This window comes from Xiphophorus couchianus, chromosome 9, assembly GCF_001444195.1.
Source record: "Xiphophorus couchianus chromosome 9, X_couchianus-1.0, whole genome shotgun sequence".
In the NCBI taxonomy this organism is placed as follows: domain Eukaryota; kingdom Metazoa; phylum Chordata; class Actinopteri; order Cyprinodontiformes; family Poeciliidae; genus Xiphophorus; species Xiphophorus couchianus.
In genome coordinates, this window is record NC_040236.1 from 26,692,424 (window position 1) to 26,705,977 (window position 13,554).

The following is a 13,554-nucleotide window of genomic DNA, read 5'->3' on the forward strand; positions in this document are numbered from 1 at the left end:
GAAGGTCAAGCAATCACGTGAATCAAGAGTTATGGAACAGAGATATCTCAGACATTTAGGACATGGGCCCTTAGGACCACTGAACTAGGCAAAAGTTCAACATATGTTCTCTCAAGGCTCTTTAGAAAAACTGGTCAAATTCATATCCAATTATTTGGAAATATTAAATCAGCAAAAAGCATACAGAACTGACAAATTCAGATTCAGTGACATACAGTGCTAGTTCATCAGAACTTGTTGATTAGTTCATAAAGTCAATCAGCATCCTCTCACGTTATCAAGTCAACATCATTTGCTAGCCAACACCCTGCTATTGAAATACTTCATAATCATTTATTGATTTGTATATTTTCTCTATTGTATATAATTGTTTTATTTTTAATGAAAATGAATAAACATAAAAAATATTTTTTGGTTGTGTCATGATGTGTGGTGTAGATGGTGAGGCAGGACGCTTGGAGACCCAGGTTGAGGTGAATAATGAGGATTTAATGATAACATAATCCAGAAATGCACAGTCCAGACACCTGGCAGCACAGCTGAGTGGAAGCCCGGGCTCAATGCCGGTAGCAACAGGTGAACGCAGTGGACAGAACGACAGTCAAGACAGATTGACACTGAAAACGACAAGGACCCGACAAAGACACAGCGACACGAGTGACATTAAATACACAGGAGGTAATCAGGGAACGAGACACACCTGGGAACTAATCAAGGGGAAGACAGGACAACACAGAGACACAGGAAACTCAAAATAAATACACAGAAAAAATACAGATCGCGACAGGTTGACTGCCCTTAGCCGGGAAGGTTCACCACAACTTCATGTTTTATTCAGTTGTGGATTTTGTCTCTTACTTTGGTTCACTGGAGTTCCAAAGTCTTAGAAATTACTTTGTACTCTAAGATGTTGTACTACTTTTTGAAATCTTTCAGCCATCCTATATGTTTTATTTAAATTATTTAATAATGTAAGTCACATTATAATCAGATTAGGGTTTGGTTTGTAAAATTGAGCCCAGCTTTCTAAAAATTGTAGTTTAATCACAGTTAATAAATGGCTAAACAAGCCGAGTAAGTACATTTTTCCAGGGGACAGATGAACTCGGTAAGGTATCAAAAACTTTTGTTTATGTTCTCCACAGTCAATGAGGCTCCTGCTTCTCTGTCCTTCCTGTAAATCTTATTTACAGTTATTTTTGTCAAGGTCAGGGAGAGAGGGGGTGTGGAGGCAGGGGCAACATGTTCTCAGGAAGAAGGCGTGAAGAAAAGAAAACAATTAGAGGATGTCTAATGACAGCAGCTGGAGATAAGATTCTGCTTTGTGTCTCAGTCTCTGCTCTCACAAATATAAGCTACTGACATGAATACAAATGATCACCTCCTATAATACAAAGGATCGACAGAGGTACAGCCCTGAGAATGTTAATGCAGAACACAGAATGGGTCATGGCTCAGACAAATAACATATGTCTCCTCTACTGTAAAATGACAAATTATACATAATGCCCACAAGTCTGAACCAAAAGTGATCAGCGCCATATTAGCAGGCAAGTGCATGCGCTATGAATAGCGGACACATGGCTCCGAGACCACTTTTGACCAATGTGCAAGAAGATGATACATGAACAAAATTGCTGCTGTCAGAATTGACCTGAATGAGACAGAGAAGGAAAATATCTCAGACAAGCTGCCTTTGATCTCTTACTACTACAGTGCATAGTTAACTGCCTAGTGAACATGACAGTGTACAACATGGAGGAGTGTCACCTGAAATCCATGGAAGGATACAATCAATGTAGACTCACCGACCACTTTATTAGGTACATCTGTCCAACTGCTCATTAACTCAAATGTTGAATCAGCCAATCACATTGCAACAACTCAATGCATTTAGGCATGTAGACATGGCCAAGACGATCTGCTGCAGTTCAAGCCGAGCATCAGAATGGAGAAGAAAAGTGATTTAAGTGACTTTGAACGTGGCATAGTTGTTGGTGCCAGACAGGCTGGTCTGAGTATTTCAGAAACTGCTGATCTACTGTGATTTTCACGTACAACCATCTCTAGGGTTACTATGCACTCAGTTCTGTGAGCGCAAACATGTTGTTGATACCAGATATCAGAGGAGAATGGCCAGGCTTTGAACTGAAAGAACAGCAACAGTAACTCAAATAACCACTAGTTACATCTGAGGTATGCAAAAGAGCATCTCTGAATGCACAACACGTCGAACCTTGAGGCAGATGGGCTATAGCAGCAGAAGACCACACCAGGTGCCAGTCCTGTCAGCTAAGAACAGAAAACTGAGGCTACAATTCACACAGGCTCACCAAAATTGGACAATAGAAGATTGGAAAAATGTTGTCTGGTGTGATGAGTCTCGATTTCTGCTGAGACATTCGGATGGTACGGTCAGAATTTGGCCCTACCAGGATGGATATGAAAGCATCGATCCATTCTGCCTTCTATATATATTCCTTTATTTAATCAGGTAAACCCCGTTGAGATCTAGATCTCATTTTCAAGAGGGACCTGAGCAAAAAATTAAAATACATAGCAACCTGGTTACAAGATAAAAAACAATTAATACATATGCACAAGTATAAAACAATAAAAACAATTTAAAAACAATGACACTGTTTCATAGAATCTTGTTGCCTATCTTTAAGAACTGCTCGAAATAAGTCCAGTGAAATTATTTCCGACATCTTAAGTTCAGACTGCAACTGATTCCACGCTGTGGGGGCCAACACACTGAATGCCTGCTTCCCTTTTTCAGTTCGAAAGTGTGGGACATGCAGAAGAATAATGTTATTGGAGCGAAGAGAACGAAAACTGACATTTCTATGTAGGAGAGTGGATAAATATGCTGGGGTTAGACCGAGTAAAGATTTATACATCAGGATCATTAAATGATTGTTTCTTATATGTTGTATCAACTGTTCAGGCTGGTAGTGGTGGTGCAATGGTGTGGGGGATATTTTCCTGGCACACTTTGGGCCCATTAGTACCTATTGAGTATCATGTCAGTGCCCCAGCCTACCTGAGTATTGTTGCTGACCATGTATATGACCACAGTCATAAAGGGATGGATAACATGCCATGTCATAAAAGTTAGCCTAGACCAGAACAAGTTAGCTGTGTACTACTACATACAGTAAGTGAGTTGTGCAAGTTTATTCCAACCGAATCTCTTTAAGAAAACTGGGATAGATTTAGTTTGCTTCATAGTGTTGGGCTCTGACATCAGCTCCACAAAAAATGTAGGTATAGCAGAAAAGATGTTTGTAGACAACTTAGACTATATGCACACAGCAGGTCTTAATGCTGAAAATCCTGAAATGTATTTATTTATTATTTATTTTTGTGGTCATTCAGACTGTTAATTATATCTGATTTTTGTGTGAACATTTTACGACCTGCATGCACAAAGCAGCGTTCTGTTTACCGAAGTAAGAATGGATTGCCGTCGTCTGTGGATCGATTGTTGAGCGATGGGAACCAACAGTATTACTGCGAGATCATAACAAGAATAAGGGTAATAAACAAAAAGAAAGCACAGTAAATAGCAATGGCCTTTTATGGAAAATTGTTGCAACTTTTGTAGAGACGTTTGTTTGGATACGTAGTCAGAACCAGGAGTGATGTGATGTGTTTCACTGAAAAACTTATTTCATAATTTCAGATTGCCAAAGAACACCTTTGACTTAATCTGTCAGCACCTCTTCTCAGGACTCTCAATAGAATATTTAATCTCCAATAAAGTAAAACTTAGGGGTTGGTGAAAAAACTGGAATTATGCTGTTCAGACTGCCATGGATTTTCCATGGCAGTCTGGATTGCCATGGATTGACCCTCTCAATTTTCCATATTGAGAGGGTCACATATGGAAAAATAGAAAATCAAACATCGGCTTTGGGTTGGATTTGGAGGTTGTGTGAATGTAAAGCCCTATATAACCTGTCTGTCAGGAGTAATGGGCAAACATGTCTACCAAACTATTTAGAGAAACTTTTTAAAGAACACTCAAAACAGCAATTCTATCAACACTAAATACCGATTCTCACCTTTAGGTCATTATTTGAGAGAAAATCTAAACAAAATCATTTTTAAGATAGAAAATAAAATTAGATTTCAAGGGGGAATCTAAATCTAATCACACTAGTATCTATATTCTACTGACTTAGTATCGATTTTACACACATTTTTACCCAATATTCTCTCCATCAAGACAAGAGACTCATTTATAATTCCAATTGTGCTACTTATGACTGGCAGGTTCCAGTTAGTTGAAATAAATCCCATCTCCTACTTGACCCACTAACCAGCTTCTCTGCTCTCCTGTGGATATTACCGACTTTTACACTGGGAAATTGAAACTCAGCATGTCTGTTCCATACCCTGACCTCTCATTACAAAGTTAGCTTCACATACAAACACACCAGCAGCTACCGCAGTCATCACTTACATATTACAGATCCCATGCTGCTGCTGTTCTTTTTGTCCAACAGTGTGCAGATAAATCACAGCTGTGCCAGCATTCAGTCCAGTAGAAGCGGCACACACAAGCAAAACATCCACTGAAGCACAGGGTCCACAGACACTCCCACAGCATAGTCCTTGGGGCAACTGCAGGATCCCTCCACACCGCTACGTGTTTTAGGTCACTGGACTGTGAAAATGTGTGTGTGTGCAATTGTACTACTTGTAACTAGTACAATTGAGTACAATTGCAGTACACACACACAGAATGTGTGTGTAGCAGTGTTTCATCGAGGGGCAGCTGAATCTTTCCCGGTAACCCTGTGACTCTCTTAGCAGCTCTGCTTTTTACCACAGTTAACACAAATATCCTCAACAATATGTCATTACGTGGCGGGGACTTCCCCTCCTCTTTGCATCCTTCCATATTTACTTCCCCTCATAGCATTCTCCATATTTTCCTCTGTCACGAATTGTAAAAAAACACAAACTTAAACACATTTTTGCATAACTTGCAGATTTGATGTTTTTAATTGTTGTATAGAAAACTTGCATTTTTTATGGTTGTGTTAAAAGGAGCCAAATTATGCATTTTCCAGGTACAGTGTCATTTTATAGCAGAATCAAGATCAAACAAAGATCAAATGTATCTTTTAATCAATCTTTCATCTTTGTTAACTTTAAACTACAGGCCCTATGGCCTCCTTTCTTAAGACTTTTAAAATTTAATGTTCCACATGTCAGAACAGAAAGTGGGAAGAAAGCTTTTAGCTTTCTGTTCTAACTTCATGGAACAGTTTGAACATGGAACATCTGTTCCATGAAGCAGTCAGAGCTTAAACTTAGAACACCAGTATCTCTGAATGTGTTTATGGTAGATCCTACATTCAAGCTGCAGTAGTGCAATTGTTTTACTTGAGTCATTTATTGTAAGTTTGTTATTGTGACTGTGTTGTAACTGAGTGTTTTGGGAGGGGTTTCCCTCTTGATATCCTGCAAGAGGGAAATGAATTGGATGTAAATAGCTGTTTTGCTCATGTGTCTTTGAGACCCCCTGGAGCGGCAACCAACTTTACTAATTAACCTTGGTGATTGAGAACTACTTTCAGAACTCCTTAAACAGCATTCCATTCCGTCAGTTAAATTTTTCTGCACAGGTTAGTGGAGAAGTAGTCAGTAGGATTTGCATGACCAAAACTTCTCTAAGTCAGTGAGACTGGAGTGCAGTTATTCACTTTTCATCTGCAGTCTCACCAGCTTACTCAACCTGATTGAGCTGATCTGCTCAGTCTGAGCTGCTTAGTGCAATGTAAGAAGAGAGAAAATTAGGCCAAACTGTGAAATTAAAGACCAACTGAAGACCAACCCTATTGTTCTATTTTCTTGTTGTGGTCAGGTATGATCAACTGTACGGAAGACAAACAGGTTCCAGAGGATATACAGTCTCTGGCCACCCGCCTTCCCTCCCTTGCAACAAATAGGAAGAGCAAGCAGACAGAACACAGACAACAGGGTGAAAGCTGGTCAGAGGCTGGTGGGGGCGGGAAGATTGGATAGCAATGATTCGAGAACATTTGAGGACAGCACTAAACACTCCTGTCAATAGAACAACAGACTTATAAGTAGATTGTTATACTTTGAATTCTGCTTCAGACACTGACTTTCTTCTTCTTGTCACTGACAAACCTCATGCTAAGCTAGTGAATCACCACAAATCTGTAACATATATGTTCTCTGACAAAGTTTGGAACTATAAAGGTTATCTAACATGATAACCTTTAACTAATGAAGTAGTGGAACAGATCTCAGGGATGCTCAGCTAGGACATTTGCATCCCCTGCTCAGAACAGATGAGACCATGATTTTGGGCGGCTGATTTCAAACAAACCCACCAGTATAGTTTTAATGCCACCATTTACTTTAAGGAACCTTGTGTGATTGCTAATCCTTCTATCACACAGTCACTCAGATACTTCATTCCATGTTGCAATCAGTGAAAACTTAACAATTGTGTGTTGCATCTTTAATTTCAAATAGTAATGTTAAAAATCTGTTAGGAAGCCTGAAATTACCTTATAATGCACTAAATATTCAACCTCAAAAGCCAAGACATGGCAAATTGTATGACACCATACCTTGGTATTTTTAATTTAATCTTTTGAAAGCTTTATGGTATAAAAAAACTGAAACTTTTTGGGGTTCTGGATTTTGCAGAAGGACTTTAATTCTGTGTTTGAATGGGGAGCCTGAGTCATGGTATGATCAAATTTAACACTGATATAGTCAGGGCCATGCAGAGACCGATGCAGGGGCAAGGGCTCAAATTTAAAAAAGGGGCACATTGAACAGAAACTCCATACAACAATATAGCAACAACCCATATTAATCAAGACTCTAATTGGATCCTACTATATCACTGGCATCATGCGGAGAAATGCAAAGCAAATATACACTGCCTGGCCAAAAAAAAAGTCGCCACCTGGATTTAACTAAGCAAATAGGTACAAGCCTCCTATTGGATAAGTACTGCATAGGCGATTATATTTCAGCTGGCAACAAGTTATTTAACCCCAGCTGATGCAATGAGTAACTCCTCATTTCTTAAACAACCATGGCAAAAGACACATCCTGTGGTCGTGGAAAAGACGTTAGTCTGTTTAAGAAGGGTCAAATCATTGGCATGCATCAAGCAGAGAAAACATCTAAGGAGATTGCAGAAACTACTAGAATTGGGTTAAGAACTGTCCAACACATCATTAAAAACTGGAAGGATGGTGGGGAACCATCGTCTTCCAGGAAGAAATGTGGTCGGAAAAAATCCTGAATGATCGTGATCGGCGATTACTTAAACGTTTGGTCAAATCAAATCGAAGAAAAACAACAGCAGAACTCAGGAGTATGTTTAATTGTGAACGCAAAAGCATTTCCACACGCTCAATGCGAAGGGAACTCAAGGGGTTGGGATTGAACAGCTGTGTAGCCGTAAGAAAACCTCTAATCAGTAAGGCTAACCAGAAAAAAAGGCTTCAGTTTGCTAGGGAGCATAAAGATTGGACTCTGGAGGAATGGAAGAGGGTCATGTGGTCTGATGAGTCCAGATTTACCCTGTTCCAGAGTGATGGGTGCATCAGGGTAAGAAGAGAGGCAGGTGAAGTGATGCACCCATCATGCCTAGTGCCTACTGTACAAGCCTGTGGGGGCAGTGCTATGATTTGAGGTTGCTGCAGTTGGTCAGGTCTAGGTTCAGCAACATTGTGTGCCCAAAGAATGAGGTCAGCTGACAACCTGAATATACTGAATGACCAGGTTAATCCATCAATGGATTTTGTCTTCCCAAATGGAACGGGCATATTCCAAGATGACAATGCCAGGATTCATCGGGCTCACATTGTGAAAGAGTGGTTCAGGGAGCATGAGACATCTTTTTCACACATGGATTGGCCACCACAGAGTCCAGACCTTAACCCCATTGAGAATCTTTGGGATGTGCTGGAGAAGGCTTTGCGCAGTGGTCAGACTCTCCCATCATCAATACAAGATCTTGGTGAAAGATTAATGCAACACTGGATGGAAATAAATCATGTGACACTGCAGAAGCTTATAGAAACTATGCCACAGCGAATGCGGGCTGTAATCAAAGCTAAAGGCGGTCCAACAAAATATTAGAGAGTGTGACCATTTTTTGGTGGCGACTTTTTTTATGGCCAGGCAGTGTAGTCTATATTTTTCCCAACAGGTATAAAGTTTCTGTTTCTGCTGCTGACAGTCCTGGAGGGCTGAGTTGATCTGAGACTGTCGCTGTTTAACAGACCAGAGGAGAGAAGGTCGCTGGTTATAAAGTTATGAAATAAGCAAAATTGCTGCCATTTTAATAATTAAGCCCTAATAATGTCTATTTAACCTCTAGAACAACTTGGCTGCAGACTGATTTATAGATCAAAAAACTCAAAGGGGTTTACTCTATATAATAGTTTGATGTTAGTCCCTCTAAGACCTAGAATTATAAGACTGGGACATAAAGGCAAAGAAAACTCAGTAGCTGCAGGTAGGGGCCATTCAGGGGCCTCCAGACATTCAGGGGTTTCCAGACACTTAGGGGCCTCCAGACATTCAAGGGCCTCTGGAAATGGTTTAATTGTAACACAGACCACAGATCTAAACCTATAGCATCATTTATAGAGAATGATAATGTTATTACATTTTATTTAATGCATTCAGCTGAGAAAAATAAATAGTACATTTAGGACTTAATTAGGAAGTTTATGTCAGGGTCCTGTGTGTGTGAGTGCGAGTAATGCATCTGTTCCAGTGAGGATCTTGGGTGAAAGCCGGGACAGCCTTCACAGGTGGAGCTCATCAGCCTCATTTGAGTGCTGAGCATAAAGGAGCAACAGAGCCCTCACTCAGCGCTGGATGATTGACATTACCGGTTCGTGGCTCGTCACTGGGTTTCTCTAGAAGGATCCGTTCACTGCAAGTCTCCTGCCTGCCCACGTTGCCGTGTTTCCCCAGCTCGCTCTGCCCCATCAGACCTCTGGTTCTTTGTCACGGCCTACCTTGCACTCACCTCTGGGATATACATCACCATCCTCCACACAGGACCCTGTACAACTCTTCCCTAGAGCTTCCCAGAACCACTCTGAAGTAAGCTGTTCCTATTACATTTCTGATCCCCTCTGGCCTGACCTTCAGTAACCAACTTCTCATTCCAGGCGCCTCCGATTGTGTGACGCTAGCCGCTCCCCAGAAAAGGTCTGAGGACCTGTCAATTGTTTGTACCTTTTGAAAATAAACCTTATTACCTTACTTGGACTTGGTTCTGCATGTGGATCCAAAGGGTGAATCCAAACATGACAGTTTACTTTGTAAAAGTTTAAAGATCATCTCGATAGTTTGATTGTTGTGTTACCATGGCTACAATATGGTGTAATCTTTGTGTTTGAATTGGGTTTGTTTACAAATACATCACAGCAAATAACCAATAATCAGTGATTGATTTTAAACTCTGCCAATAAACCTGGTCTCCTTCTCACAGACTTCACCTTATCTATATTTAAACATGTTAGTGATGCTGAGGTTCTTAGTAGGACGGTTCCGGAGGGAGGGGGGGGGGCTTCTGTCTAAGGCCCCATATTACCTTGGGCCGGCCCTGGAGGAACAGCCGCTGCGATGAGCATCTCTTAAATCTACCTGGAATCTACCTGGAATCCCCCGGTGGCCCCTATCAGTCCGCCAATGCTTTGGGGACATTTTGATTAATTTCATTGTGGCATGTTTGGCTTTTTGCTGCAGATCTAATTATTGCTACAATATTTTCTCTGACGTTTATTTCGTGAACTCTAAATGCTCTGGGCCGAATCTTCCTTTAACACTTGAGGTTCTGCAATAACTTCTATTTACAGCCGCAAACCTCCAGCCCAGATCCCGTCAGCAGCGGCTTTAAACTGCCTGGTAGAAACGTTACGGAGAAGAAGAGCGAACAGAGAGCAGGTGGCACCGGGTGGTACCGGGGCTTTTAGCTGCGTTGCGACTCGCGGTGACAGTCGGTACCGTGTCTTATATCAGGATGTCTGATATAAAGACAGATATTTTTTATATGTGTCGGTGGACTGACTCAAGCTGCCTGTAGCGAACCGGGCATTTAGCAGAATGATTAAGTTAAAGTCAGAAGTTTTCTCTACAGCTGAAGCATTTCTGAGTTCAGGGGTGAGGCGGGTTTTGGCCCGCTATTGCAAGGACGATTATAAAAATATAAAGAGAAACAGTTTTTCTAACGTCAGCCATCATACCTACGTTTTTATTCACCAACCAGTGTATGAAAAAATATTCTTGCCCATAATTTGAAAATTAGAGGACACAGAGGACCCCATCCTCACCATGGACCCGGTGTCTGAACAACATGGAGGCTCTGAGAGTCATTATTAGACTGAGGGCAGCCAGACTAGTTTATTTTTACTAAATTATTATATTATATTATATTATATTATATTATTGCTGAGGGGCACAAGCAGGCCATCTGACATACAGATTAAAAATAAAAAATAAAAATAGAAATTATTTGAAAAAAAGAACTCAAAAAGGGCACTAGGGGCATCAAGGATAAAAATGGCAGGGGTTCAAGCCCCCCTCACCCCCTCCTCTGCATGTGCCTGGATGTAGTGATTTAGAGCAGACTTTAAATAGAACATTATATATTGTATTTAATACAATGATAAGAAGAAAACCCCAAACAACAGAAGAATTAGATGATATTGACAGATAGAGTGAAAGTTAATAAAAGACGAAGAAAATTAAAGGTATCAGCAAAAATAGAATATTAGCTGGCTGTTAGGGGCAGATGAAAATAATAAGAGGGTCCAAGACTCTAATCAATGCAGATAAGAATAGGAATACAGTATGAACAATAGCCAGTTATCAGGTTAGCAAACCTTGTTATGGAAACATAATATATCAGCTCTCCCCCTCAAATTTAGTTTCCATAGCAACACTCTTCATAACCCCCCACTCACCAAGCATCCCCACCCCCAGTTTCCTGTGCAGCGCAGGCTGTGCAGTAACACTGTGCAGTAGTCTCCAGCGTGGCACATTAACCTAATTCACTGCCGAAAATTACCCGGATGAAGAACCTCCGAAGGGAAGGTAGGAGAAAGAACGAGGCATTGACAGAGAAAAGAGAAGGGAGGGTCCAGGGGGGAAGAATAAGCAAAGGATAGAAAATACCAAAAAGGGAGAAAAGAAGGAGCAATAAAAGATGGAAGAAGTAGCCAATATAAGAAATGTAGAGAGGAAGAATGACAGCTGAATGCTGCTGATCTAAGTCTATGAAATACTGACTTATTGTTGTTTAATGAAATCAATAAATGTTACACGTTATACCAACATGCAATTGTGAAACTACTGTAAATTCTGTAAAAATACATAAAATGTTATAACTGGATCAGTATCTTAACAGGACCTGTCAGAAATTACAAATTATATATTCCTTTTGTGCCCATGGTCCTTGCTGAAAGCATCCCCTTGCATCCTTCAGCTCCCAGTGGTCCTGTTGAGAGAGCAACCGTTGCCTGCATCTCTTTAATCTGCCATGCTGCACGTCCCAGCACATGTTTCCTTCATACAGTAGGACATCTTCTGCCTCAATGAGAATTTTCAAGGGCTATATATTTTTGAAAAGCCCTGTATGTTCCTACCGAGTAAAACTGAATGACGGAAAAAAACAAACAGGCAACAAAGCAACGGGGGAGATGTATGTTGACTCACCGACATGCGTGATGACACACTGCACTCGTTGTAGCAGTTCCTGAACCGACATCTCGTCCTCCCTCAGCCAGCACAGCATCTCAGGGTGTGGGGAGCATCCACTCTCTCCCTTCCTCTGCTGCCACACCTCTTTCTGTCTGATTTCACTCCTGTTTTCTCTCCCAGATTTCTAAGGTTTTCTTCTCAGTAGTTCAGCCAGGTGGCTCCTTTAATTTTATTTTATTCTTGTTAATCAAACAAATTTTAATGACAACTCCTCCACTTCCTGTAACCAGATCTGTCCTGTGATGTTAGCGATGATGCCACTCCCAGATGTGTCTCAAGACAAAGCATATCCATCAATTTATTTCCATTTTGATAAAGTAAGTGCAAAAGAAACATTAAAAAACTGGCAAAAAACAAAATTAGTTGATGAAATAAGATGTAAAAAAAATTATTAAGAATTAAACATGTAGCACTCTGAGAATACAAAAAGCTTTTTAAACTGGGGTAATATGCTCCAACTTAGGCCAAAAAACTAAACTTTTTAAGTGAAAAAACAGAACATTTTACTCAATAATTATCCAAGAAGGCATTAACTACCCAGATGTCCAGCTTTTTCATGATATTCCTCTCCTCAAAGTGAGGAAAAAATAATAATTTTACACAAAAGAAATACCTCAAAATAATAATTTTAAAAAAGCCTCTTGACAAATGGCGAAGAAATGAAATCAATCCCATTTACAAGAAACTGGTGGAGCTTGATAAGTGGGTATGTCGCTGTTCCTGGTGCTTTGATAAAGCTGTGTTTGCTCTTATAAAGGCGCAGCGTCATGCAGAGGCAGAGGATGAGTCAGACGGCTGCTCTACCTGCTTTCAGGGAACAGAAAGGGAGGGGTCACAGGATTGAAATCCTGGAGCCTGGAGCAGCTCTGGCCATGGACTGGACAGTAAACTATACAGACAGCTTCACTGAGTGAAAAAGATATAATAATAATAATAATAATAATAATAATAATAATAATAATAAAATAGTGACAGTGACAGAAATGTGATTAAATACAAACCAATTTTTAGCTATGTGGATTCCATTATAATTTCCTAGACTTGCCAAAGTCATCTTTCAAGCTTTTATTTTTGTTTCATTCACTAAAAGTGACCAGGTCCAAGGTGCTGATCCTGCTCCAGGTTTTCACAATTGCAAACAATGCCAGTCGAGGGCCCCATCATCTCTGTGGGGCCTTGTTCTCATGGGGACAGTAGAGATTGCAGCAATTAGCTGAAGACATCTGTGCTCTTCTCTGCTTTTCCGCTCACTGATCTTCTGTCTGCCCATCCCTCACTAATATAATCAGCATCAATGACAGACCAGCTGCCAAATAACTTCCCTTTATAATTTCAAGACATCAGAGAATACAGCACGATCATGTTCATGTTTGTGTAAAACATGAACATGAAGAGCTTATTTACTTGATGCACGGCTGCAAATGCACAGAGCATCTTAATATGAAGAGAAAAGAAAAAGAGTGTGAGAGGCATAGAGCTCTGCGTGGTTGGGCTGAACTGCTAAAATCAATTCTCATTGATAAAAATCAAGTAAAAAATTAAGCAATTTTGTTCTCAGTTTCATATCGTTCATCTCTTCTTGTCACAGCCACTTGGGGGAGCTTTTTGGACCTAAAACTGAGAAATCCCCAATTGACCTGTGGGAACGCCTACTGCCAGAGTCTTTCCATCATGCAACCCTCCCCAAGTCATGTTTTCCTGCTGAGGAGTTCTAGCTTACGAGTGTTTCAGTGAGCAGATTGGAGCAACTCAAAAATACTATGC

The 13,554-nt window shown here is 40.5% G+C and overlaps 1 protein-coding gene across 6 annotated transcripts in view; it reads right to left on the minus strand.

Moving 5' to 3' along the window:
- Window positions 1-12,493, minus strand: part of mcf2l2 (MCF.2 cell line derived transforming sequence-like 2) — a 123,164-nt gene extending 110,671 nt beyond the window's left edge. The window contains exon 1 of one of the 6 annotated variants that reach the window (XM_028027315.1): window positions 11,746-12,493. In XM_028027315.1, the coding sequence (XP_027883116.1) occupies window positions 11,746-11,824 (79 nt within the window). In that variant the 5' untranslated portion in view covers window positions 11,825-12,493. Of the gene's footprint in view, window positions 1-4,471; window positions 4,790-11,745 lie in introns of those variants that run through there. The other 5 variants (XM_028027309.1, XM_028027313.1, XM_028027316.1 and 2 more) reach the window with 5 other exon arrangements.
- Window positions 12,494-13,554: the final 1,061 nt, after the last annotated feature.